The 27174-nt window shown below is 41.2% G+C and overlaps 1 protein-coding gene across 8 annotated transcripts in view; it reads right to left on the bottom strand.

Moving 5' to 3' along the window:
* Positions 1-4673: 4673 nt before the first annotated feature.
* The window catches only part of trioa (trio Rho guanine nucleotide exchange factor a), a 75629-nt gene continuing 53128 nt past the window's right edge, over positions 4674-27174 (bottom strand). For 2 of the 8 annotated variants that reach the window (XM_044173001.1, XM_044173006.1), the window contains 41 exons: positions 26242-26357; positions 25959-26081; positions 25637-25831; positions 25403-25518; positions 24470-24536; positions 24206-24315; positions 23449-23518; positions 23082-23171; positions 22904-22996; positions 22706-22817; positions 22357-22547; positions 21895-21996; positions 20673-20702; positions 19797-19939; positions 19539-19638; positions 19165-19408; positions 18872-18979; positions 18285-18478; positions 18007-18177; positions 15023-15118; positions 14358-14506; positions 14199-14265; positions 13846-13949; positions 13672-13741; positions 13500-13589; positions 13289-13381; positions 13082-13132; positions 12908-12985; positions 12549-12740; positions 11789-11969; positions 11454-11687; positions 10861-11360; positions 9813-10060; positions 9448-9589; positions 9317-9344; positions 8995-9157; positions 8678-8799; positions 8497-8575; positions 8013-8213; positions 7686-7824; positions 4674-7396 (listed from right to left, as the gene is read on the bottom strand). In XM_044173001.1, the coding sequence (XP_044028936.1) occupies positions 6839-7396; positions 7686-7824; positions 8013-8213; positions 8497-8575; positions 8678-8799; positions 8995-9157; positions 9317-9344; positions 9448-9589; positions 9813-10060; positions 10861-11360; positions 11454-11687; positions 11789-11969; positions 12549-12740; positions 12908-12985; positions 13082-13132; positions 13289-13381; positions 13500-13589; positions 13672-13741; positions 13846-13949; positions 14199-14265; positions 14358-14506; positions 15023-15118; positions 18007-18177; positions 18285-18478; positions 18872-18979; positions 19165-19408; positions 19539-19638; positions 19797-19939; positions 20673-20702; positions 21895-21996; positions 22357-22547; positions 22706-22817; positions 22904-22996; positions 23082-23171; positions 23449-23518; positions 24206-24315; positions 24470-24536; positions 25403-25518; positions 25637-25831; positions 25959-26081; positions 26242-26357 (5960 nt within the window). In that variant the 3' untranslated portion in view covers positions 4674-6838. Of the gene's footprint in view, positions 7397-7685; positions 7825-8012; positions 8214-8496; positions 8576-8677; positions 8800-8994; positions 9158-9316; positions 9345-9447; positions 9590-9812; positions 10061-10860; positions 11361-11453; positions 11688-11788; positions 11970-12548; positions 12741-12907; positions 12986-13081; positions 13133-13288; positions 13382-13499; positions 13590-13671; positions 13742-13845; positions 13950-14198; positions 14266-14357; positions 14507-15022; positions 15119-18006; positions 18178-18284; positions 18479-18871; positions 18980-19164; positions 19409-19538; positions 19639-19796; positions 19940-20672; positions 20703-21894; positions 21997-22356; positions 22548-22705; positions 22818-22903; positions 22997-23081; positions 23172-23448; positions 23519-24205; positions 24316-24469; positions 24537-25402; positions 25519-25636; positions 25832-25958; positions 26082-26241; positions 26358-27174 lie in introns of those variants that run through there. The other 6 variants (XM_044173005.1, XM_044173003.1, XM_044173002.1 and 3 more) reach the window with 6 other exon arrangements.

Here is a 27174-nt window from a genome sequence, read left to right on the forward strand (position 1 = left end):
GTGTTTCGGAGTCCGTTTTCCACATCAGCTGTGTGACCCACAAACACTCACTTGAATGCGGAAGTGGAGTTGTCCGCCACTCTGTAAAAGTACTTTCTTCACACAGCTTCAGTTTGAGGTAAATATTTGCTGCCTCTGCTCGTGTCTGCTCTTAAACTGCTGCTGTTTACCAGATATGTGTAACTATTTATGTTCTTGCAGTGGAGCCCGTGTTGTTTTGGTTGCTGTTTGGCACGTGCATTATAATGCTGTTGATCTATGTAGTGATGACTATTCATGGTTGAGTATTATGAGTATTGAAGCTGAATTGGTTTCCCCACATTTTATTTTCCTCTTGTGGTGTTTGAGGATCCTATGGCCCAATGCAAATCTGGTCAACATGGTAATAAGTTGTCTTGTACACAGCCTAATTACCTAATTTAATAAAAAAAAAGTAAATTATTGACCTATAATATTACATTTAGTTACGCATTAAGTTAATAGCATGGCTGGATTAACCTCTACAGGGGCCCCCAGGGCCAAACTTTGTTGGTAGGCCCCCTGTTTTGGCATCTTTGCAGACATGAAGTGTCATTTAGACCGACTGGCTTTCGATCTACAGCGGAACCTGAAGATTTTTGCCTGACCTAGTACAAAGACGATTAACATTTATGGAGAGAAATTAGTTTCAACATTGGTGACTAATGCGTGTTTCATGACCGTATGCAACACTTAAAATCAGACTGCAATGTTAGCCCCAATAACTGCAAGTCATGCTTTTCCTCCATCTTTGGTAGATGGTGCATTCACTATTTGGTCCAACCTAGGCATCAAATCATTTATATATCTATCTATCTAGATCTATATATTCATACCAACTTTGCATCTTTCCAACTGTTATCTGGAAAATTTGCCCTACCTAAACAACACTTCTTCAGGTATCTACAGAATCGCAGTTTTGTCAGTAGTAGATTTCCCTTAGTTTCCTAACCTACCCATTGATTCACCACTGGATACATTCCTCAAGCCAGTACCTGCTCTGAAAGGAATGATTCATTCCATACGTCTAGTTTCCTTAAACTCCATTAAAGCTCTCTGGGAAGTGGATCTGGGAGAGGAGATCTCTGAGGAACCTTGGGAGGGTGCCCTTGATAAACATATAATCTATCTGTGCAAAACATGGACTGATCCAGTGCAAAATTGTACACTGCACCCACCTCCCAAAGGTTAGGCTCTCTAAAAGTTATTAAGATGCGGAGCCAGCTTGTGACGAAGAGCCATGTACACATGTTCTGGTCTTGTCCCGCTTTCCATTCCTACTGGAGGGGAAACTTTAGATCACTGTCAAAGGTTACTGGAAAATTGATGGAACCCAATGAAATGATTGCATTGTTTGGTGTAACTTCACCCACAGTACCACTCTATTCCCTAGAGGCATCCTTTACAGCCTTTGTCACCCCACTAGCCAGACGCTTGGTACTGCTCAAGTGGAAATCTCCAACACCTCCTTCGCATACCCTAAGGATAAGCAAAGTCCTTAATTTTGTCAAATTGGAAAGATTGAGGTGCATGAGAGAATTTTGCAAGGCGTGGGGCCCCAGATATTCCTGAATGACTGATCAGATATTTTAGCAACATTAAAATTGTGACAACAGGCAGCAGACCGACCAACAACTGTTACTTTATGTTTTAGTAGTATTATGTTATTACTATCATTATGCATATATTTTTATTTTATTATTAATTCATTTTCTGTCTGTAGTCTTAGTCTTGGGTCCTGCTTTTAGTTTGTAGTATTTGTCCTGTCTTGGTTTTGTATTGTTTCTACCTTTTACTACTTGCACCTTTGCTTTATCACTATTGTATTGATTAAATGTTATCGTATTGTCTATCTGTTTTTTTTTTTTTTTTTTTTTTGGAAAATATCAAACAGATTGTGGGAAAAGCTTATTGGATTAGGTGGTACGAACACCTCCTTAAATAACTGCTACTAACTTATCCTGTTGCTTAGTTAGTGTATTGTTTAAAAGTAGAACGTGTGTGAAAACTTTAATGTGTAAAACGTGTATCAACTTGACAGTTTGAAAGGCATTTTTAAACTGAAGTTTGTGGAAGTTCTGGATGACCAAAATGTGTCTTGAATAACAAGGTAGAATAATATTCATTATTTTAAAGAAGCAGGCAAATTGATCGAAGTGTCTTTGGATGCCAGACTGAAATCCATTGTGAGGAAAGGGTCAGGCCATGTGGAGTTTTGAAAAACCGTGAAAGGAGAAATATCCCAGTTTCAAACAGGCTGCACTGAAACTGCTGTTACTGTTTGGGTGAACTCATGTTTGTGGATCTTTTTGTTGTTGTTATTTTTTCCTACTCAGAAACACGTGGAATCCAAGTATTGATCTATCCATACTGAGACATGTGAAGGAGTTGTTTCCAGAGGCCACAATGGGGAAACAAACCAGACTTCAAGGAATGCAGCAAGTCCCACTGAGAAATGCAAGGTAGTGTCTGACCGCTTGGCCACTCCTGCCAATACCGAGGATATTGATTGATATGACCCTTAGCAAGAACTGGTGTCTAACAGGTTTATTTGACACAGATCCAAGGTCAGCGCTTTATTCCTTGTGTCAGTGTTAACAAGGAGGCTTTTATAGGTTGGAGGATGAAAAAGAAAATGTGTTCTGTTATGAAAGACAAAACACATAGATGTTGATGCCATCCTGGCCAATAGTACCCCTAATGGACTTTAGAAGATTAAACATAAATATAAAATGTAAAAAAGTCCAGATTATGCACATAAAATATAATTTTAAATCAGTCATGTCTGAGGCCTGTAAAGCAACCTCTTCTCTTACTGGGAGCAAAGAGCCACCATATTTTTGACCAGAACCAAAACTGTAGATAATAGAAAGCTACTTTTTAAAATCTTTTTTTGAATGTCCCTTCTTAAATATTTTTTAAATGTAATTGCAAAACTTAAACCTTCTTCCTATAATACCAATCAGCCAAACAAAATTAGGCTGCTTCACTACCACCTGTCACAGGAAGTGATCAAATTTGTCAATCATATAATATAACTTGTACATAATTTTTGAGGATGATGCTGATATTGATATTTGAGAGTTAGGAAAATCTAATAATGGTATATTGTTGACATTATGTTTTTGAAATAAACTATACATAAATAACCTTTTTTTTTAAAATCTGGATTTGATAAATGTGGTTATTTAAAAAAAAAAAAGGAGAGACAAATTAAAGGAAAAACCTGAATAAAAGAGTGGGAAAGCATAATGCTTCCATACAGGGCTCACTGAATGTTTTGATGAAAATGATATGAATCATATGCTGTGGCCTTCAGTCACCACATCTCAACCCAGTTGAGATTTTGGAGCAACACGTGAGACGGCGCTGCGCCATTATCAAAACAACAAATCAGGAAGAACTGTGTTCCTCCACTAGAGACTTGGAGAATCTGTCAAGGAGCACTGACACTTCAGTTGGGACATTACAGTTGAAAAGTAAGCTCGTCAGTGCTCTCTGTTGGACAAACTATGTAATAGTTTCTAAATAACTTCAAACACATCTTTGTCATTTCTCCACTACAATGTCATGTTACTTATCAGCCGACATATATGCAGATACAGATCTATCTGTAATAATAAACTAAAATCAGCCAATAATATCGGCCCGGCTGCTTTATTGGTTGGGCTCTATCAGATCGATGTCTTTAGAAGATCGATCAGACAGACAGGCCCAGACAAAATGGGCATTTCTATCCAAATGCAAAACATATTATTTTAAGGATTAACTGAGATGCTGAACAGTGCACATCTAACAGAGGGAGTTCTGCACCGCTGCGCCACAGGTGTCAGAAGTCTGACCAACGCTACACCAGATGAATTGATCTGGCTGGCTGGAGGTGTAACGACAACATAATAACCGCCCCTTCGAACTGTGTGAGGTAAAGCCTTTGAAGTGAAATAACTTGAAAGCGATGGTTGCACACTAATAGATTCCAAGCAGTTTAAAAAAAAACAAAAAAAAACAAAAACCCTTTTGAATCCAGTAGGCATTGCTTAGAGGCCTACTGGCGTTAACTTTCTAGACATTCTTACTCCTAGTGGAGTTAATGTTAAATTTGATCTGAGACAATTCCTGTAGTTACATCATAATGTTGAGAGGCCAGTTTTTATGATGGATAGTCGCCTGATGTTTAAAAGACCTCGGCTATTGTAGAGATCGTATGATGTAAAATGTCTGTTTGATCTGCATTGATGATTTAATAGGTAGAGCTAGATGTTGCGCTCAGTGCACATTGTGGTCCCAATTCTTTAAAAAACAAATTTAAGGGATCTATATCAAACTATATAAATAAAAAAAAAAAAGTCAGCTTTCTCGATCAATTACAATTATATCACTCCATAGAATGAAGTTTGAAGACTCAACAACCACAGCTCTCCTCCTTATGAATGGAGGGAAAAACAAGCCACAGTAGTGTTACTGTGTTGAGTACCTGCCGGAAAAGTCAACCTGTCATCCAGTCATGAAATGTGTAGGTGGAAATGGCTTTTATCTACTCTCATCAAAACTCAGTGCATGCTAATTTTCCATTTTAGCTTTAGTTAAATCAGTGTAAAATGTAGCTGTTCAAAAAATAAAACAAATAAAGAATAAAACAAAATGTCAAAACAGGATACATGTGTTCATTATGTTTAATTTTCAAATAACTGATGGCAAAATGAGAATATTTACAAGAGAAAATATGTATGATCTGTACAAAGAAATATACATGCAAACATAACAAAAAGCAAACATGAAATTTATGAAACTGAAAACAAACAAACATGACAAAAGAGACAAACAACAATAATGGAAAAAAAAAAACAACCTAAACTGAGGTATCCAGTCCAAGGAAACTTGGACTGGATATGGAGGCCTGTGCACACCTTTCAAATAAATAAAAAGGTAACAGGACTGTGATTTCTGTTCCTGGTAAAATCAGTTTAAAGGTGACACATCCTAACCCCATATTGGATTAATGTATAGTTAAGTGGTTATAGCATAGCTCTGTGTTTTAATTTCCAGGAAAGCAAACTAATCAAACTGAAAACTGTTCGTTAGTTGCCGTTTTTAGGGTGTGTTTTTTTATTTTTATAAGGAACGGGAATTTATGGAAGAAATATTTTGGCAACAAGTATCTGTACATAAAGTTAGAATGTCATTTAGTAAATGACGTACAAAAATCTCCCATTCAACTCTTCCAAAAAAAAAACTGCAATGCTCCATTCTCTGAAGATTCTTTCTTTAATCCCCTGCCTTTTTGAATAAAGGGCACATGACCAAATGAACTAATCCTGTTGCTCCAACATAGTGTTTAACTATTGTAAACAATCATTTCACATGGTCATAGATTACCTAACTCAAGTGAATCATAATAAAACATAAAGCTAGAGCAACTTTGGTGTACCAATACTACAGAGACATACAGTACAAAGTGTTAAATTATTTTTGATCAAATCATAATAATTGTAGATTGTGACCGCTAACCTGGCCTGGCCTGGCAGTCGTAACACTCAAAGAGCAAATAAACACAAATACCAGCAGTGCTTGCAGTACCAAGTACATGCTTTTTCTCTAGATTTATTACAGATACAACAGATGTCTTCATAAATAGTTGCATAAAATGTTAAAGCCGCAACATTGCACATGATAATTAAACATAACATACAATGAGTGCATTTACAGTAATTTGTCTTCCTCTGCCTCCACATTCACTCCCATCGGCTTGGCAATCACTGCTGCCACTGAGGCTCATGTCCTGCCATCCAAAAGCAGGAGTCCACTGTGAATGTGAGGAAAGAAGGCAGAAGTCTATATACAAGGTAAGGCTTAAACATCTCATATCTGCGCAACACAAGTTTTGTTCTAGGAAAAGCAAATGATGGATGTCTATTGTTTCTTCTCCGATCGGACAGTGCAGCATTGTTACTCGCAACATGGTCATCTTGGATTAGTTACATTATATAAGCGCAGCCATCAAAAAGCTCTGATCGGATGTATAAATGTCTCAAAATCAAGAACCTCAGTCACTGTCTCCAGGTGTCTACAGAGTCCAAAGTAGCACAGCAACTTTCAACTGATGAGCTTTTTCTACAATAATTTTTTTTCTTGGAAACGTAGAGACAGTACTGTTCCTTTTGTATACATTGTTTCTATAAGAAAGGGCTGCTTCTCAAAAGTCTTTGAGTTACAGTTTTAGTGTAAAAGAGCAAAAACACACAATGTCTGTGTCCCTCTAGCAACAAGAGGGAGGGCAGTTCTCTCTGAGCGCTATCACTAACTTTGTTGGCATCACTTTCTCCTGAAAGCTCAGCGTCTGTGCAGTGGTGTCAAGGCTCGATCAACTGGCTCTTCTGATCAGCTTTAACGCTTGCAAAAGGAAAATAAATTACTTCATAATTATTATTATTTTTTTTATATTTTTGTTCACTTAACTACAAAATTTGTTTTTGAGTTGAAACCAGCAAGCAGCAGTAGACAAGGGCATCCATTAATTTACGCAATTGGTGAGAACTCTGTTCTCTAGGGCTGTGATTGGCTTAAGACCTCAACAGGTCTGTTTAATTGGTGACTACAGGACTTTAGTAAATCAACATTCTGTGAAAGAGGATAAGATCAGCATTCGTCATTTCTCCTTCCTTTTACATCTAGACCATCAAGATGCTCAATTCCAGAGGAACCTGCAGCCCCTACAGTCTCAGCACTGGACAACAAACTGAAGTATATCCAGTTTGTCCGCTATGATCAGATTAGAGGCAGTAGGGATTGGGGGTTGGTTTGGATTTGTGTATCCTATCCTTTAAACTCGGGGCTGAAGGCGACTTTGGATGAAGCTCCTGACTCCTCCGATTGCCCGGGCGTCAGTCTGATGCTTCCGCCTGTCTATGAAGGAGATGAGGCGGGAGGTGTCCAGGCAGCCCTCTGCTCTGGCCCGGCCATCAGCCGGAGCGGCCTGCAGCCACGGCTCCTGGAGGCACATCCCGGCTGGAGGCCTCCTGCCTGGGTCGGTCCTCAGGAGCAGGCAGATGAAGTCCCGGGCCGCCTGGCTGACGCCCTGGAAGTAATCCCTGGGGAAGCTGAAGTCTAGCCGACAGATGTTCAGGCAGGTCTCCTCGGCGCTCTCGTCGAGGAAGGGGGAGGCGCCGCTCAGCAGCACGTAAGTCACCACGCCCAGGCTCCACAGGTCAGAGGTCAGCGACAATGGCTCTCCAAGGACCAACTCTGGGGAGGCAAACTCGGGGCTGCCCAGCAGAGGGTGAATGTAGTGGGCACTGTTGAGCTGGACAGCATCACCAAAGTCTGTGAGTTTGACCGTTGACTGGCCACTGGAGCTGTGGGCCACCAGCAGGTTCTCAGGCTGGGAAAAGAGATTACAGTGTCACCATTACTCTTGTCTACTTGATTCGTATTCATTACGACAGTCCAGCTTTATGTTTTCCTGTCTAACTTAGGTTTGACCTTCAGTAAAAACTTTCCCTACAGATCATGAAGCAATGATAGTCGTTTAACTTGTACATGTCTGTGTGCAATTTGTGTGTAATTCAAAATATTTTCACACTATGTTCAGTGATCGCAGTTTTCTCTTTTGCTGCTATATGTAATATCAAGCACAGTAATAAAGATGATATTAAGGTGAAAGTACTTACTTTTACATCCAAATGTGCTATCCTGCAGTTGTGCAGGTAGTGTAAAGCTTCTAAAACGTCTCTAAGGTAGCAGGCCACTTTCTCTTCCGTCAGATTCCCCCAGCTAACAATGTAGTCCAGCAGACGGCCTTGGTCAGCCCTGAAATGCAAAAATAAAATCAGATTCAGATGTAAGACATGCAAGGTTTATCAAGCCTGACCAGGCTAATGGTGGTCGGTTACCTTATGAAGAGTTTTGGAATTAAACTCTACACTCTTTGTCCTGTGTAGAGTTTAATTCCAAAACTCTTCATATTATTTATTTATTTATTTTTGGTCTGTACTCACATCTCCAGGACGAGGGCGTAGCTGCTGGGGGTTTCATATGTGTCTATCAGGCTGACTATGTGGGGGTGTTGGAGCCTCTGGAGCAGATTGAGTTCCTGAGTCACCCGGTCCCTCCTCATCAGTTTCTTGTTCACATGTTTGACCGCTACCGTTCGTTTGGTGCCCCGCTGGTCACAACGCTTGACAACAGAAAAACGACCCCTGGTGAGAAGAAAGAGGATGGACATTCAGAGGCCAGTTAGTTCACTTCAGAAAGTTGTTGTGGTTGTCAGATCATTACCACTATTTAATTCAGATTACTCTCCACAGACAACCTGTGTAGCATGTTTTAGGCATTTAACAAGTCAATCAATCATATCCGGAAGAAAACACTGAATGTCAAATGTTCAATTTATAATAATAACAAAAGGCAAAGATTGGTACAGTGTTGTTGCAAAACATACACACTGGTCTAACCATTGAAATATTAAGGTAAGTCTATTACCTGCCCAGTTCAACCACCTCAGTGTAGTGAGACTCAAAGTTGTCCTTCCAGCTCACTCTGATCCCATCAGTGGACACGGCTGAGACAAATATCACACACAATCAATTCATGTCCATACTTAGCACCAGCATTGTCAAATAACCTCAGCAAAGGGCTTGATACTGTGTATTCTGTTCTCTACCTATCACTCTGAGGCTAGCTGATGACGTCACGCTGCCCAGCTCGTTCGTGGCAACACAAGTGTAAATGCCATCGTCGTCACAGGCTACGCCGATTATCCGCAGCGTTGCCTCACCCGTATCACTGAAATAAACACGTACATGTTAATCTACATCATTCAACTTCTTCATTATTGAGGGCCAATTTTTTTGTTTTGTTTAAAGTTAGTCAGTCAACTAACTGTGCGACTACAAACAAGTGACAGTCCTATGCAGTGTCATGCAATAAACCCCAGACATCTGAATTGCAGTCTGATGGAGCTTTAGCAGCATTTCTTACCTGTAGGCGATGCTGAAGTGTCCATTGTTGGTGAGGTTGTTCTGGTTGGGTCCCTTCCAAGTAACAGTGGCCCGGGGTCGACCACAGACCTTACACCTGAGGGTGACGCTCTCTCCGTTGTCACACGTCACGTCACTCAGAGGTACAAGGAACTCCGGGGGAACTGAAAGGAAAACAAAGAAGTCCGATTAAATCCTGTCAAATGCTGAGATGATCTTCAAAATTCAGCACCAACTGTTTAAAGCAGTGCTTTTGATAATATATGGAATTGGTTTTGTCACACATTTTGTTAATCTTCAAATAAACACAAAGTAACACTTACCATCATAGATGTAGTTTGGATTTAGAAGCTAAAAAAGAACGTCAAAGCACATGAGTGAAAAATGTGAGGTGGAGCAGAAGCATGACTTGATAGCAGCACTAGAGTGTATTCAGATGTACTGATGAACTCACCTTTACAGAAACCTTATTGACCAGGCCATCTCTGGACTTCCTGTAACCGTTTTCCAGCTTGGTCTCTTTCTTTGCCTCCTTGTCCTTCTTCTCAGACTTTTTACGGATGCGTAGGGACGTGTGCCAGGATGAAGACTTCCTACTGGGACAACAAAATGGATTGAGTCAAATCAAACAGGGTAGGTGAGAGCATGCCCGACACTTAGACTTATTGGCCTTATTTTAAAAATCAGTTCAGGACAACTTCCTACCACTAATATGCATGGATAGGAGATTGCAAAAATACATTTACCTAATTCCTAAAAACCCATCCGAACAGAACAGTAACAATCATTTATCTTAATAGAGTTTTTCAGAGCTCTTACTTGATAGATCCTTCGGGGCAATCAGGGACAATGGCCGATGTGTGTCCCAGCACAAATCCGGGGATCCAGCCCTCGGCGGCGGGGCCTTGCTCGGTAGCCGCCCTGAACACCAGAAACATGTTTTGCTGGTTGCTGGCCAAGATCTGGACCACTTCGCCCTGAATGACGCTGATCTCATCCTCCTTCACCGCCATGTAGTCCTGGGTCACTAACATGGTGGATACACTGCTGCTGCTGCTACTTTCACTCTGCACCACAGGGAGGAAACAAGGGCATGTGGGAAATTGTAAGTACACTCTCACAAAATCTTAAATTACACAAATTGTAACTTCACACTAAAAAATATAAATGTAATACTTTTGGTGAGAGAAAAGGTTGAAGCAGAGGACAAACACTGGACATAGATGTTTGATAACTGTCCACTTGATAGTCTTCAGAAAGCATTAGAGTGAAGTGCAAGAAAGACAAAAAAAAAAAAAAAAACAGCGATTCATTATTTTCTTCCTGGAAAAAAACAACAAACTGGATGAAGAAAGGCAGGAATAAGATGAAGATTTCCATTTCACTCATCTTTGCTCTGCAGTTCCAGGCAAAGACAAGAGGAGGAACATTAGGTTGAATGAGAGGATCTCTGTCAAGTACGTTTGTAGGCGAACCACAAACGTCAGAGGTTAGTTTCAGTAACACCATGAAGACAGCAGGAGGTGAAGGACGGCCATGTCAGGTGTTAGTATAAGCTTTGTTAGTGTTAAGAAATCTAGAGACAGCCTTGAAAGAGAATCACTGAAGAGTTAACTGAGGTCCACTAGAGAGGTTTTGAACCTGAAAACATGTAGACAGTGGAAACGTTTGCTAGAGATTGTCTTCAGAAATTGGCTAAAGCTAGAAAACATGATGTTGAAGAACAGTGAAGGTTGTCAGAGATGCGTAGTAGGGGACAGATTAGTAGCGCTGGCTGCAGCAGGACAGGAGACAAACAGGACAGACCAGGCCTCCCTCTGCCTCGGTGTTAGTTGGTGCAACACTGGGCAGCAGGTAGTAGTCTTACCCCGTTACTCTGGGTGGACTGGATGGACTGCTCGCTGGCCGATGAGCACGTACTCATGCGGTCGGCTTCCTTGCTGTGTGTGGAGTGTCTGTGGGTTTGGCTGCCAGATCCAGAGCCAGTCTGGATCTGGTTCGAGTTCTGACGGACCGGAGTCTCTCCTGCCTCCCCTGGGAAAGTGAATGAGCCAGGCCGGCTGGCTGGAGAGCCCGGCATGGAGCTCCAGAATCCAGATCCGGACTTCTGGCCTGGGCTGGGAGGGGGAGGAGGGAGGCCGTCCTTGCCAAAGGCAGGAGTGGCCAGGGGCAAAGCCATAGGGGACACGGCTCCTGGCCGTGGTTTGGAAGTGGGTGTAGAGGGCAGGGGCCCAACCGTGGCGCGGGGAATAGGGGTTACAGCACTGGCAGGAGTGGGGGTCTGTGCTTGATCCTCTAGGGTCTGGATGGGGTGCTTGCCCTGCGGGCTACCCCCTGGAGGAAGTAGGGGAGGACAAGGGGACGAACCTGGATCATAAGTGAGCAAAACTCACACCTCAGTCACAGCTTTTATTTTGCCATACAAAACAAATTTCAGAAATATAGATAGATGTTCCATACCTGACATCTTGTTGGGACCGTCGGGGTCGGCCCCAGGGTGGTGGCGTAGGGGCTGGGGCAGGCGGGAGGGCTGGGGAATCCTGGAGGGTCGACGAGAGCCACCCTGGGGCCCTGAAGAGATGGCGCAAGCCTGGGAGCTTCCACCTCCGACTCCAGGGGGTCCACTGGACCCACTGCTGCCCCCACCGCTCACCCCAACATGGTTCCTCTGATACTCTATTGGTGAGGTCAGAGCTGTGATAAGGTACAACAAAGACAAGGGTGGCCATATAGCCAACAGTTCCTTCTATAAAGCTTTGTTATGTGTGTGTGTCTGTGTGTGTGTGTCAGCGTACCATTGAGGAAGTTACGTTGGCTCTCGAGTATCTGGCTGATCTGAAGGGTCCAGACCTCACGCACCCCTGGGTGGGACGAGTGAAGCACAAAGGACTCCACGGTGCCATTGGTCAACCGAGAAGTGAGATTGAACTTACAGGGATCGCCTTCCACATTCTCCTCTAGCCCCAAACAGCTTACCTACATTGTGCAAAAAGGAAACAACAGTGGGAGACGTATCGTTATATATCAGTTTCAAGTAAATACTGAGCTAATTGTTGTTAATGAGTATCTTTTTTTTATTCAGTCATTCATTTCTTAAACTTGCATTTTTATTTGCAAATGCATTCTCTTTCTTCAACTGACTTATTCTTCCATAATAGATATTTAAGACCTAAAAGTTCTACCTATTAAAAAAAGTGTCTGATAAACAAGATGACTACATCTTCAAAATAAAAGCTTCTGTCCACGTTGCATAACATGACAATCTTTTATCAAAAAGAAAATGTATTTGACTTTACCCATTACCCAACCAAACAAGTTTATAAAACTAAAAATATTTTTTACTATTTTGTGAGTGTACATTTAAGTTAGATGTTAGATAACATTAGATGTAAAGCTTGTAACTCATTCAAAAACTCAAAAGGATTAATTTTTCACAGGCTGCAGCTTCTCCACTAGAGGGAGCTACAACCCCTTTAACAGACAGCTAATACATCCTTCACTGGCCTTCAGTGATTACGCAGTAGTGCACATCCTTGACCCTCATACATCTGTTACCTTGATGCTGTTTTTGTAGAGGAAGCCTGGCAAGGAGAAACCTTTCTTCTTGTCTAGGGGCTCACTAAAGATGACCAGCTGCTCAAAGAGGAAGACTCTCCTCTCTTTCATCCGGCCGAGCAGACTGCCCTCCGGGTCAGACACCATGAACGTGTCCTGCAGCAAAAGGCGGCCCTGAGCTACGATCTTCCCCTGGAGAGGGAGATGAACGAGATGGAAATGGGAAGATCAGGTGTTGGAAGACGACATGGGACAGATGGAGAAAATTGAAATGATGTGAGATAAAAGTTTTTGGTAAGAAGGCAACATTGCTGTGAAGAATGTGTTGTGCTGGTGAGTGTAGTATTGCTTATTCTTACATCAAATCCCTGAAGACGGCCAACATTCATCATATCATTACACCTTTTTGGCACAATGCACATGACCTCCACTGCTTTCTGGAAGAGTCACAAAAGGAGCAAAAGGTTGTTGGGATTGCCACATATGTTTGGCTAGATTTTAAGTGATTAAGAAGCACCATCTCTTTATCCTACCTCCAACTCTATAGACTCCAGCCCAGCCTTTTTAGAGTGTTTCAGGAAGTCCTAAAACAGAAAAAACCCTTAAAACTCAACAATTTACACTTTTAAATATCAGTGTAGATTATAGACAGCGGATGACAGTGACTGTATAATAATATGGATGCCTGTTAACGAGGAGCATAAGCTCTGGCGCCCTCTACTGTATTGTAACAGACCAACCTTGAGCAGCAGCTGGTACTTCATGATCCTCTGGACTGGCTTGATGAGCAGGTCTGAGATCTGTAGCCTGTGTCCCAGCTGCTGCTTCAGGTCCTACAAAGTCAAAGGTCAGAGGTTACTTGAGAGGCTGGTAGTTAGATGGAGGTTTGCAGTATCTGGTGTGACAAAAAATGCTTCTCAGAGTAAAATCTTTAAAATAATGGGCTCATACCTCGAAGTACGTGTCAATGTACTCTGAGACGATGTGCTCTGACTTGGGCTTGTTTTGACAGTACACTACATACATGTTTAGTCTCCGCTCCTGGATACAAAAGGCACACACAATTACAACATGATCAAATGTATACAAGCATGTACAAATAAAGAAGAAGTTGTGGACAAACCTGTTTGAGAAAGAGTGGTCCCAGACTGTCAGGGTCCTCCAAACATTTCTCCAACTCCCCAAGAAAGAAACTAAACAAGACAACGAGAGCGGGAAGTAAGCTACTGTACTAGCTTACTGCAACTGAATCTGAACAGATAAAGCTCTGTAGTCTCCATATGTGTGCGTCACGTACTCTTTGTGCCAGTCGTAGATCTGGTGGATGTTACCGAACACGATTTTGTCTTTTCCCTTCATGTCATCAGGGACACCCTCCTCCTTCATCCGGCTCATGTAGCCCTTACGGTGGAGACACACCAACACATTAACACAAATTTACAACATGGAGTCTGTAAAGTTCAGCAAATAATTAATTCTAATACTTTCATTGACATTATAAAATGCTGGTTCGAAAAATAAACTGTACTACTATTAGGAAACCACTCTGCTTGCCTTTCTACAGAAGAACCTACTGAAAACCAACAACTTCCATATTTTCAGATCTATCAGACAGTACAGTAATTTACAACTATTTAAGCACCAACTCACCTCCACCACCAGGCCGAGGTCTCTAACATAATCTCTCTCTGTCTCCACCAACTCCAGCAAAATGTAACTACAGCAAAGAAAAAACAAAATTCAAGTTATAAGGAATTCCCCAAACACCTCAGTGTCTGTTTGCGATATAGATGAAGGAAGCGGACGTACTGTCTTTTCTTGAGGATGCTGGTCCTGCGTTCGTCCATCTCTTCGATGGGGGAGGAGGAGGAGAGGAGTGAGTTGTCAGAGGGGTTGAAGGATGGAGAGCTGCTGTCTCCCTGTTCTACTGACAGTGAGCTGGGTCTGTCCTCCAAAGCCTGCACCAGGGAAAAACAGAAGGTAAACTAAAGTGTGTGAAACAGCACAAAAAAGGTCAAATGGTTTATGTCTGAGGGGAAGAGCAGCATGAATACAAATTAAATGGCTTGCTTTGGCAGTTAATCAAGCTAACTCATGTAAAGTGACATATGTATATGTTACATTCAGCACATTCAGGCAGTGAGCTGATGCCATAATCCACATGCTGGCAGGTTTCCTTCATATAAACCGAAGCGTTCTTAAAAGTTTGTAAATCCTAGTGAGAATGACATAAGACTAATTTTATTGCTAAAGTCTTAAGATTATCAATCTGTGACACTGGGCTAATTTCTCACCAGAGCAGCACACTAAACATTTTGAGGCTTTTAAAATGTAATATAACATGTTTAATTTGGCCGCAATGATAACGTCTGAAAGTTGATGTAAGACCAATTCAAACTCTGATTAACTGATCAAACTTTCACTGACAAAAAAATGGCCATGGCAAAACAACAATGTACGAAGTGATACATCACCATCTTGCTTTTGACCAGCTCCTCGATAGCGCTCACCAACTCAGCGGCACTGGGCGTCTCTGAACTGGATGGGCGGACCGACAGACGAGAAGAGGTCTGGGTAAAAATAGGGAGATGAGAGGATTGAGGGGGGAAAAAACATTAGAACCTGAATACATACAATCTAAAAACTATATCTGCTCTTTGGCTGGTGTCAATTTCAAAGAGAGAAAATAGTGGCGGTTAAAGTAACCAGAATATAGTTTATAATTGATACAAGTCATTTAAAGAGATCAAATAACTAAAACTTGCTATTTAAAACATACATTTCTTCATCTCTAAACAGACAATAAATACTCATCTGTTTTATGTGAAAACTTGAAGGCTCATTGAACCCATGAATGTGAACCTACATGTACTAAGTTGGAATAGTCCATCAATGGATAGCAAAAGAAATAGCTTAATATTATTTTATGGTTAAAGGTCATGCTTAAGTTTTGGTTAAGATTAATTTCAAGATTAGCTTACTTCTTTATTAGTTTTATTATAAGTGAATGTTTTACTTTAGTTATTTGAGTGAGCAATGACTTAGTGAAAATGTCTGTTAAATGTTCAATGCTGTAATCTGAAGAGAGATCCAAAAAGATGTTTCCACAAGTGAAACCCCAATGCTAGGAGTTTATATCGAAAAGGTTAAAAAAAAGTGAAACGGAAAACTATATGAAATTTTAAAAAAAAACTGTCAATGAAAAGGTAGAAAACATGAGGCTGAAAGTGGGGTGAACAAAATGAAGATATGGGGAAAAATAGTGAAGTGTCAGAAAATGGTGATGGGGAGAAGGTTGGAGGGAGAAAAAAAAAGTCATGTTTTGAATGGAAGATGTTTCCAGTGTTTTCCCGGGTGATGATGACCAGCCTTTGAAATAAAGAAAGGATGCTAACAGAGCGAGAATGAAAGAGGTATATATGTATGTATATATAGTTGAGGAGACTCTCACCCTTGCTGTGCTGTGCTTCAAGACTTTCCCCAATTAGGTTTTCTGGGTGAGGCTGTGTGCCCTTCTGGCCTCGCCAGCGTTTAGAGATGCCAATTACTCGCATGGGTAATGAGGTTAACGCACAGAGGGTAAAAGGGAGATGAGGACGAGCGGGCAGGGCGGGTGAGGGAGGGGGTTGGAGGATGATGGGAACAGGGGGGCTTTTGAATTTTCACCTTAGTGTGGGGTCATATTTAGATTATTATCCAGGGGAGCTGCCTACTCAGCTGACCGACTTTCATCTTTGTATTTATATTGACATCTACTTGTTTCTTTGAAAACACACTTAGCCACCAACTGTTTCCCAACCTATGAATGATAAACATGCACAAAAAAGCTGCAGTCCTGTGTTATTCCAACAGGCTCATGGCATTACAAAATTCCAAACTTCCTCAAAATTTATAGAAGTTGACGCAAATTAGGCATAATAGCCTTCTGCACTAACACCGACAGAATAAACCTCCACATTGCCTTCTATTTAGAGTAAAGAGCTACATGCACCTCGTCTTTATCTACGTTTTCCCGTAATGCCTTTGTTCATCTGCCAGGCGACTCTGCATTACAGTGGTGTGTTGTAGAAACAGGGCAGAAAGTACAAGTCAAAATGAGTGAAACTACAAAAAGAAGAAAGGAAATAGTTCTGCACTAAAGAACTTAAGGAATGTTTAAGAGTTCAGAAAAATACAAAAGTTAGGAAGAGTGACTTTTAGGGGACAGCGAAAGGAAGAGAGTTAAGTCTAAAAAAACTGCTAGCCTCGTTTCCTTTCAATCTAGAAACTTGTAGAAACCAAAGAAAAAGCCTTTAGCAAGTAGCATTTAAAGCTGAAGAGTGGGGGGAAAAAGAGATTTGAAGAATTGTAAGAGACAGAGGGGGACGAGCAGGACATTTCAGATGGAGAGGTATGGAAACTGAGACAAAGCAAAGACAGGACATAAATCAAGGTAATGCTACAGCGTGGCAAACAGCAAACGATACAACCAGGAAACAAAACAAAAGAGAAACAGAAATTAGTGTCAGAGGAGTCTCCGCTTTAGTCGAGGAGGAGACTTGGAGTGCTCGAAACTTTTCATTGCTTTCTGTTTTAGAAGAGAGGGGAGAATATGATGCAACATGCCAAGATAAAATGTTATGCGTAACAGAAACTAAGGAGTCACTTAAAACTGTGTCAGGAAACGCCCTTTTTTGGGGAAAAGTGGGAGACTGAAATGAGGGAAAATGTAACCTACAAGAATTAAAAATCATAACAGCAATGACAAGAAAGAGACCCTGTATTAGATGTGTTTAATTTGTCTTTAAGATGATCATAGATAGGATCATAGATAGCGCTTAAATGAGCTAGTTCTTAGCTAGTTCCTATGTCTCAAAAAAATATGCATGATCTATGGTCTAATGGAAATGAACCCATACAGTATACCTTCTTGGACCAAATGTGATTTAGTTTCAGTCACTGATTTGACAACATTTTGTACTCATTAGATATAAAAGCCTTTAAAATATTGGAGATAACGATTGGAGCTTTTAAAAGCTTATTTCTTAGGCAGTGAATGTTCATCTCACTCACATTAAAAATGGACAAATACATTCAGAAAACTGTATCACTAAACTGTATTGTAGCCTTGAAGACCACAACAATACAACCCTTAAGCTATGTTGCCAAACTCAGATGAACAAAAATCCCTGATAGCATCTAGGCTCATATCACTATATAGAGATTCTCCCAGCCCTAATTCCAAAAGGAAATAGATAACTTGTGTCCTTTCTATACCTACATTTTAAACAATACTGTGAACCAACTTTATAGCACCAGAAAATGTTAAAAGTCAAAAGTGAATACAGTTTTTCTTCCTAGTCCCAAAACATACTTTCTCCTGCTCCCAATGTCCACTCTGCTTCTCCTGTTCATCATCTTTGCCTGTCTGTCCACCCCCTCTCTTCTGTCCCCACTGTAACGTCCTCCCTCTCCTCACCTTGTCATCCTGTGAGTCTGGCTGCAGCAGACTGTGCTGCTGGATGGCCATAGGTGGAGGCAGAGGTACAGAGTCAGCGCCCTCCTCACCCTCTTCCTCTCCGCAGCTCTGCATGCCCGAAGAGCTGGACTTGGACAATGTGCCGCTCGACAAGCCCTCGTTACGAACCCTCTGCAACACATGGATGGCAAAGCAGAGATGACATCACGATACTTCACAGAACTGCTAAATGAAGAGAGGACAACGCTGAGAGTGTGAAGTGTCGTGTATCCACCCACCTCCTCCACAGTCTCGTCCTGAGGGGTAGCGGCACTGTCGTCTGAGTCTTTCTGGGACCCCATCGTCATCTCCCCGCTCTTCCTCACATCGCGGCTCTTCTTGTGCTTGTGGGCCAGCTTCTTCACGTGGCCGTCTGCCTTGCCGCTGCTTAGCCGACGCACTGGGCTGGTGAGCCACTTCCGCAGGGTGTTACCTAAGAAATAACCCATCACACCAAACTCAGTTTGCTGCTGTATAGACGATTATTTAAAGACACACAGTAGAATAACAGAGGGAGGGAAAGACTTAATCTATATAACATTCAACAGTTGACATTAATCTTTTTCATTTAGAATACAAAGTACAGTTCCACCAATACTTGTTGCCCTAATGAGATATTTTTAGTTAGAAACAGCACTAGAACACCCTACTTAAGAAGTAGTTTTACTTTAATATTACTAAAGTGGCAGTAACTTGGAAAAGTACAATTACAAAAGTGATTTTATTTTTGTACACCATTCTGATGGTGGATGGTTGTAAGATTTTTTTTTTTTAATGGGATTTCAGTGAGCAGACGCAACAGATAGTATGGCACAGGTGGCCATACCTGGTCGTTTAGGCCCTGGTGAGGCGTGGGAGCTGATGCCATGACCTGGCTGGAGCGTAGCAGATGACCCTGGCATGATGGAGTCATTGCTGCACACTGACAGAGTGTCTGTGAAAGAGAGTGAAGTTGGTGGTTGGTTTGAAAGTTGATTTATGATGCAGATTTACACAAGATATCTAAATAACTTTCTGTTTCAGCCCCAGTGCATAAATTCCTTAAATACAGAACACATATCCTTTCCTCCCTAACAGACACGCTTCATAAAAACTCACCATTCAAAACACATTCTGTACCTTTGTGGTTGAAGATGCCTTCCATCTCCATGGAGGACCTGGAATGGGCAATGCAGAGCATGGCGCATGGCACCAGGCCCTCCAGGGCAGGGGAGCGGTCTGTGGTCCTGACCAGGCACCAGTCTGGCTTTTCGTGGCAGCGCTCCAGAACCTCCACCGTTTGACCACGCCGTACTGTTAGCTCGTTGCTGTTGCTGGCCATGAAGTCGTGTATCACCACAGTCAGCTCACAGCCACCAGAGAGCTGAGGGAGAAAGGAGAATCACTATGAGCTGGTTTGGGAAACAAGCTAAGCTTCTAAGTATTCTTCTAACGGCAGAAAATGTGCAGTTAGGACATTTCTGGTCATTGGTGTGGTGTGTGCGTTGGCTCACCTTGTCGCTGTCCAGTGTGTTCTGTGAAGTGCGGGATGCCAGAGAGATGGTGTCTGGTTGGCTGCTGCCTTCACCCTGACTGTCCAGGTCCTCTCCATCCCTAATAAACACACGATCAATAAAAGGTGTGTCTCTGAAAGTGAGCGTAAATGAACTTCAGAGTGTATGTGACTGATCTGATTAAAAATACTCTCTTCCTCGTGTGCATTACTCTCGGCTCCCTTAGAACATCATCAATTGTAGGTGTCACATGTTTACCTTCGCCCCTTGTGGTGCTTGGCTGTAGTTGCTTTGGGAATATGAATAGGCTCCTTGAGCGCTCCTCTAAGGTGAATGGTGCGCTCCTGAATCACCTCCCTGATGTGCTTGATCCAGTCCTGCTTGTTCTCAATGCTTGACGCCTGTTATTGGTCAATAATGGAACGAGTTCAAGAAGTCAAAAGTTAGATTTGTCAGGGAATTAACTTTCTTTGGAATTCTTGTTTCACTCTGTGTTTCACACAAGTCTGAACTGACCTCTCGTCATCTCTTATCAATTGAAGGAATTTTTCAGATAAATTTTATTTTTATGAGCCCTCTCCAGCTATGGCCCCCTGAGCAGTGGTTCCCAACTGTACCCCCACAACCCTGTCAGATGAACTCAAATGCTGCTTCCTCCAACTGTTTATACATTATTTTTAAGCTAACTAGTTCAACAGTTATCTGACTTTTAGCTTTTAGCGTTATCTATATAAACCATTTAGGCTATTTGCAACTGTTTATCCATTACTTTTAGCCATCTATTTCAACCATTTATATGTTAATACTTTATTCATACATTAAGCTATTTCAGCTTTTATCCATAACTTTAAGCTAACGATTTCAACCATTTATCATTACTTTTAATCAATAGTTCAATAGTTTATTAACGTTTAATTTAGCCAACTATTTCAACCATTTATCCATATGCCCCCCAACTATGACACTGGGTTAAAGTGGCTTTCTACTATGGATCACACGTACTGCTTTTGCCCATCTAGAGTGTTCTTAAGCTATTGTTCAGGAGGAAGAGAGAGGATAAGAAGTGCTAAGAGTTTGTGTTTCAGACTTGTGAGAAGTGGCTGAGGGCTGTGTTGTGGGATAGTTTGTACTCACCATCGCTCCATGTTTGGATCCCTGACTTAGCTTTGAATTTAAAATATAAAATAGAGAATTTCACTGGTTTGGTTTTAGAAGATGTACATGACATTTTTTTATGCTGACAAAATGGTTTGACATGATAGAAACGTACAACACTGATAATTCGCCTTGACAGCGTACTGTAGGCCAATTAAACATGTAGCAGATTGTAATGGATGGTGTGTGTGTGTGTGTGTGTGTGTGTGTGTGTGAACATGTGTTGTTAGTAATGAGACACACTTCATTTACAATGCACATACCACATGACAGCTTCCCAGCGGTTAGTTTGGTAGTCAACGTGTATTATAGAGTTGTAACGCTCAGAGTTAAATGTGTTAGGATTTTGGCTTCATGCTGTTCCAACGGCTGACATAAATTTTAATCCATCTGTGACAATATTCAACAGGAAAACACACAGAAGATGTTTGGGGGCTTGAAAAATTCACTCATAACTAAATAAACTGATGTCATACCTTACTTCTAGAAGGCCTTCAAATCATTAAAAAGCTTATTTTTCTGGGAAAGAAAGATGGCAACTCGTCACTTTGATAAAGTGGCACAGAGCCAGGATGGGAGATTGTGGGCGTTAAGGGGTTGAATCAGTGTCATCAGCGTTGGTGGAAGCACGTCAGCCCACAGAGAGAATTAGAGATACAAACATCCACAGAAAACACAGCCCCAGATATACAGATGTGCCTGTGTTAACAGATGGAACAAAGCAGTATCTAACCAGAGGACAGAGGCTGGCAGAAAGAGACAGACAGAAGACAGAGGAAGAAAGAAATCAAGGAGACAGAAGAGGAGTTCGTGACTATAGAAAGCTTCTCGGCCACCTTGAAGCTGCTCATGCAATCAAACAAGACGTCAGAGAGATAAGAATATAGGAAGAAGGGTAGGAGAGGGTTGAATATGAAGAGAGGAAAAAGAAAACTGGGTTAAACCGATAGAAAGATTTTCTGACACATTTGGCCAGCATTGGCCTTTTCCTCCAGATATCAGATATTGATCTGTCAGTGACATCCAACACACTAATATGGAACTTTGTTTGATCACATCTTTATTATCTATAATCTAAAAGTTTTGGATTTTCTGTTTTACTATCTTGGGTTTTAAGACTTTTAGTCCCCAGCGAAAACCCATATCGGTCAAACCCTAAAGGAGATTTTAGGAGAAATAGAAGAGAGGAAGTGTGTTTTACCTTGAGCACAATCTTGTTGTCAGAAGTCGGGGTGCGTCCCACCCATAGAGCAAACTTACAGGGATCTCCTTCAACATGCTCTGTCACCCCCAACTCTGACGTCTGGGAAGAGAGAAGAATAACACATCACAGGCGAATCAGGCAGTCTTCAAAAATATTCACTTTGTAACTTCAGTAGAATGGTTATTTGAAATACTCTTGCTCTAAATAAAGTGCAATTTATTGAGACAGTTGAATCATCACTTGAGACAATCTCAAGTGGTTGCAATTAGATTTGTGACTTGTGACTTAAGAAGATAGGAGGCACTGAACAACATTAAAAATGCTAATTATAGTCATCTACCAACAAAACTTTTCAAGAATAAATATTCAATACATTGTTCTTAATTCAGTTAATGTAGTTTAGCAAAGAGAAACATCTAAACATCTTTCATTATGTTCATTTCACCATCATCTACTTACAAAGAGTTTGCTCTTGTAGATGTATTTGCTCCTGCCGTTTGAGTCCTTGACCTCCTTGCTGAAGACAAGAGACATCTCAAAGAGAAAGAGGTGGCGCTCTCGACCTTTACGGATCAGGGTCTTAGGATCCCAGACCTGGAAGGAGTCCTGGAGAATGAGCTCGCCCTGGGACTCAATGTTTTCATCAAAACCTGGGAGAAGGAGGGGATATTAGCATGAAAATTCTTTAAAAAACATTTTGCTGCCTGATTTATGAAGAGTTGTAATTTGATACAAGGTAAGCTCGCTACAAATACAACTAACAGTAAAAGATCACAGCAGCATAATTAACGAGTAGTGTGTTAATCACCTTCCAGCATAGAGAGGTGCATGGCATCGTTGGCTTTCTTAGGAACACTGAGCATCACCTCCAAGCCGTCCTTGATCTCTCCTTTACCTTCTTCGCAGCAAGTCAGCAGCTCCTAAACAGACACACACACAGAAACCATGACAACGAGAAACAATGGAGACGGCCACCACAGCAGTGAGATTTGGTATGGTGGCTTACCTTCAGCAGGAGCTGATACTTGGTGATTCTCTGCACAGGCTTGATCAGATAGGAAGAGATGGAGTTGGCCAGTCGGTGCCTCTGTTGAATTTCCTGCATAGAGAAGAACAGTCACGTGATCGCACATAACTGACAAGAGCCGTACAATTTCATTTTAACAACCACAGGCGAAACTCACATCAAAGTAGTTCCCAGCATGCTCTAGGATGAGCTGGGTGGAGTCGGGTTTGTTCTTACAGTAGCTCACATACATCTGGAACTTATCAGCCTAGACGAAGAGAGAAAGAAGTAACAAAGATGGCGATTATAACTTGAAAGATGATGAAAGTTGACAGTGATTGAGATTATGCATGTTTTATGAACCTCCAGGCAGTCAATCATACTAAAACCTAGTACCTTTGAGCTTCATATGTAAAATATTTTTGCTTAGTTCCACAAACATTCCACAACAGGATTTAAGTATCTAAGTGTCCATTGGTACAGTACAAGATACAAAATATTTTTACTGAATGGCAAGCTTGAGCTGGTGAACAAATGATACCTACCCATGTGACAAAGCAATGACCAACATCCTCTGGTAGCTGCTCATATTTCTCCAGCTCTTTGAGAAAGATGCTGACAAAGCAAGAATGAGATTGAAATGTGAGAAAAAGCAAAATTAAATTAAATTATTAAATTAAAAGTGATATTCCAAAATGAAAAATAAAACTTTGTTTTAATGTTGTACTATTGATATTTATTTAATATGTGATTTTACTTTAATCCGGATCTGAATTACATCTGTGTGCTTGGAGTCTGATACACTTGCATTGAATCCGAATCAGAAATACTTGTACTATTGATCCCCGAGGGGAAACTCTTTCATTACAGCTGCTCACTATCACGTCAGTGCACACTTGAGAATAGAAGGAATAGAAGTACTAAGCAAATCAAAATATAATACACTATAATACAGGTAAGATAAATTAAGTACAAAGTGGATATAAGTATAAAAGCTAAAATAAGTGTAAGTACCAAAGTGGATTTAGAGGTTGATAAGTATGTATGGTATAATACAATGTAATAATATAAGTACTAAGTAATAGTGCAATAATGAGTACTGTCAAGTTAAGTGTAGTTTATTAAGATGATTATGAGACGGTGGATATTGCACAGCAGTAATAGAAGTATGAATAAATATCAATAAATTAAACTGAAAACAGAGTATATTGCACAGCAGTATTAAACAGAGAATATTGTACAATTATCTCAGGTATTGCAGTGATGTTAATGATCCATAAAGTCCTAAAAGGCGTTTCTTACTTATGGTGGAATTCAAAGAGGTCCTGCATGTTTCCAAAGATGATGTGTTCCTTGTTGATGATTCCTGGAGGAATCTCCTCAACTCCACTGGTCATCTCCCACAGGTAGGTCTGCATGGAGAGAAGACGACGAGATAAAAACCAAACAAAACCAACCAAACTCGTCAACAGGGTTCTGATAAATGTCCAAATTTTGTGTGAAAAGTTGTTGCACAACTCTGGCTTGAAACAGGTTAACAGTGGTGGGTTGTGGAGCTGGACTTACATCCATGCACTCCCGCAGGTCTCGCACGTAGGCTTTTTCTGTCTGAATCAGCTCTGCCATGATGAACCTAGACACACACAAACACACACACACACACACACACACACACACACACACACACACACACACACACACACACACACAGCACAAATGAACAATTGTCATACTGTCCTCATCCACAGAATCATAAATCACCATGCCAATAGCTCTCTTTCAGCCCGTCTGCTTTATCCATTTACGCTAATGAATAATGAAAGAGTTATGGGCCATAAAACCTGGTCATATACTAGCCATGAATGACTGAAATCATGCTCATGATTTGTGCTGTTCATATAAAATGACACAGCCTCCTTTCCCTGTGTACTACATGTAGATTAATTTGTTCTCTTGTGGAGCTTGACTGTTGTGCTGGCACAGCAAAGAAGAGGCTGATGTGTGGAGGAGGACGTTTAAATCACGCAAATCCATTAAGTATGTACATTTACGCTGAATTTACTCTCTTACTCAGAATCACTTACAACTATTGAGCAGCAGTGTTGACATTACTGTTGACAAGGACACTGACGGGTGCAATAATTGAACCTGTGACCTTCTTGTATCAGACCATCTTAGTTACTGTTAGGCTGCTCTGCTGCATATTTTGGGCTCTGAGCCGATAACTGAATTAGTCATCCTTTGGGGCAAATGCTGACCAGCTACTATTTGTTTAGTTTGTAGGCACGTACTGATCAGAAGTGGAGGTTTCAGCTATGCAGGCTAAATGCTAAACAGTTTTATTAGGGACACCCTAGTGTACTTTTTAATCTGCTAAATTATTCTGAACTAGCAATTCTGTAACCGCTAAGCTGTTCTTTATCTATAAACCTGCTCTGAACAAGTCTTCTGTTTTTCTGATATCTGAAAGTACAACATAAACAGGAAGTGGTGACATACTCCTTTCTACGCGCTGACTTGCGTTTCTCCTCGTTTAGCTCATGAGCAGCGTCCCGCAGCTTGACCTCTGACCCTGGAGCTGTGGCTGGGATGATGTCCAACTGGAGATCCTTACTCTGACACAGACAGACAAAGTAAAGGATTAAGTAATTTAAAGAGACAGACCAAGAAAATGAGGATGTGAATTAGTTGGTTTTCTACACCTGTAATCTACCAAAACACATGACCACTTACTGCCTTGTTAGAGTCCGAGGAGATGCCCAGGGCTTTTTCCAAGCTGCAGCGGTACTTATCCATGCGCAGGGAGAAGTCTCGGTAGCGTTTGTCCACAGCCGTCACCCATTTTTTGATCTCCCCAGCGTGACTGTGGCCTTTCTCGCAGAAGCCGTCAGCCAGCTGGATCAGCAGCTTCACGCGCTCCTTAGTTTGCTGAGGGAAAGGGGGAAAAGAGAGCGTTATATGCGCACACACACAGTGCCATGCTTGTGTGTGTGTGTGTGTGTGTGTGTGTGTGTGTGTGTGTGTGTGTGTGTGTGTGTGTGTGTGTGAGGCCAACCTTGGCTGTGATGTGGAAGTCCTCATGCTCCTTCAGCAGTTCCTGTGTGTGGTGGATACTCGAGCCGGTGGAGGTGTGTGTGGACAGGTAAAACTCCCCAGTGTCATGAATCCACTCCAGAGCCTGAAAACACACAAGATCACAGACACATCACAGATCACATGACAACAGAGAGCAGTGTAGGTGCGCGAGTGTGTTGCTATATTACTTCAGCTACACAAGTGTTTTTCCTATCTTGTCATTAAAATGTATCTGTATAACTGTATGTATGTGTTTCATGTACCTGTTTGGCACTGCGTTCAAACACCACATACTGCTGACACTGGTCCAGTCGTCGTTTCCTCATTGTCCAGAAGTGGAGAACACGATTCTCTCTCTGTAGCAGCTCATTGAGGATGTCTGAATACAACAGAAAGAGAGAAAAACACTCAAACTTCAAGCATTCACCACCTAAATACCCAACCGAACTCAAAAGATCTAATCAGTCCTGCATATTGGCGGTACATAACAAGAACTCAGATTTGATAAAGACCTTTTCTGCCTTTGGAGATGTTAGCAAGAGTGGAAGTACTCTCATTACTGTAACTCAGTAACTTGCAGTTTCTGAAGTCTGCAATTTACTTCAACATGTTATTGGTCATTGTATGTTGCTGTCGCATATTGCCATTACAGAGGACACATTTTGTAGCCTCTTCATAAACATTACAAAAAGTGGTAATTTGGAAAAGTGTTCTTCTGTGATTTATTGAGTTAATTACAGGAAGTAAAAAAAAAGTACCTTAGTTGAATTCTCTTTTCTCTCATTTATACGCACCAATATCAATAATTTCCCTACAATTGTACTTGAGTAGGACATTTTAGGGATCCTATGGTTCTCTAGAGATCAGAGGTTCCTAACCTTTTTAGTCAGCCGTACCCCCACAGCCCTGTCAAATAAACTCAATTATCCCTTCCTTTACACCACCCATCATGTTCCAAATGTGTTAATTGTAATTGATTCTAAACTGTAACTATTAAAAAAGGATATTATTACAATAATGTTTTTATACAATTGAACTGTCAGTGTTTAGGTTGGTTTGGTCAACTTTGCTTTTGTACTGCTAGCACTTGAAGTGGCAGAAGCTGAATGTTTCAACCATTTAGCCATTACTTTTAGCTATCTATCATCTTTAGCATATTTAGCATATCATTTATGCATTATGTTGAGCTATTTCAG

This window comes from Siniperca chuatsi, linkage group LG17 (genome assembly GCF_020085105.1).
Source record: "Siniperca chuatsi isolate FFG_IHB_CAS linkage group LG17, ASM2008510v1, whole genome shotgun sequence".
NCBI classification, from domain to species: Eukaryota; Metazoa; Chordata; class Actinopteri; order Centrarchiformes; family Sinipercidae; genus Siniperca; species Siniperca chuatsi.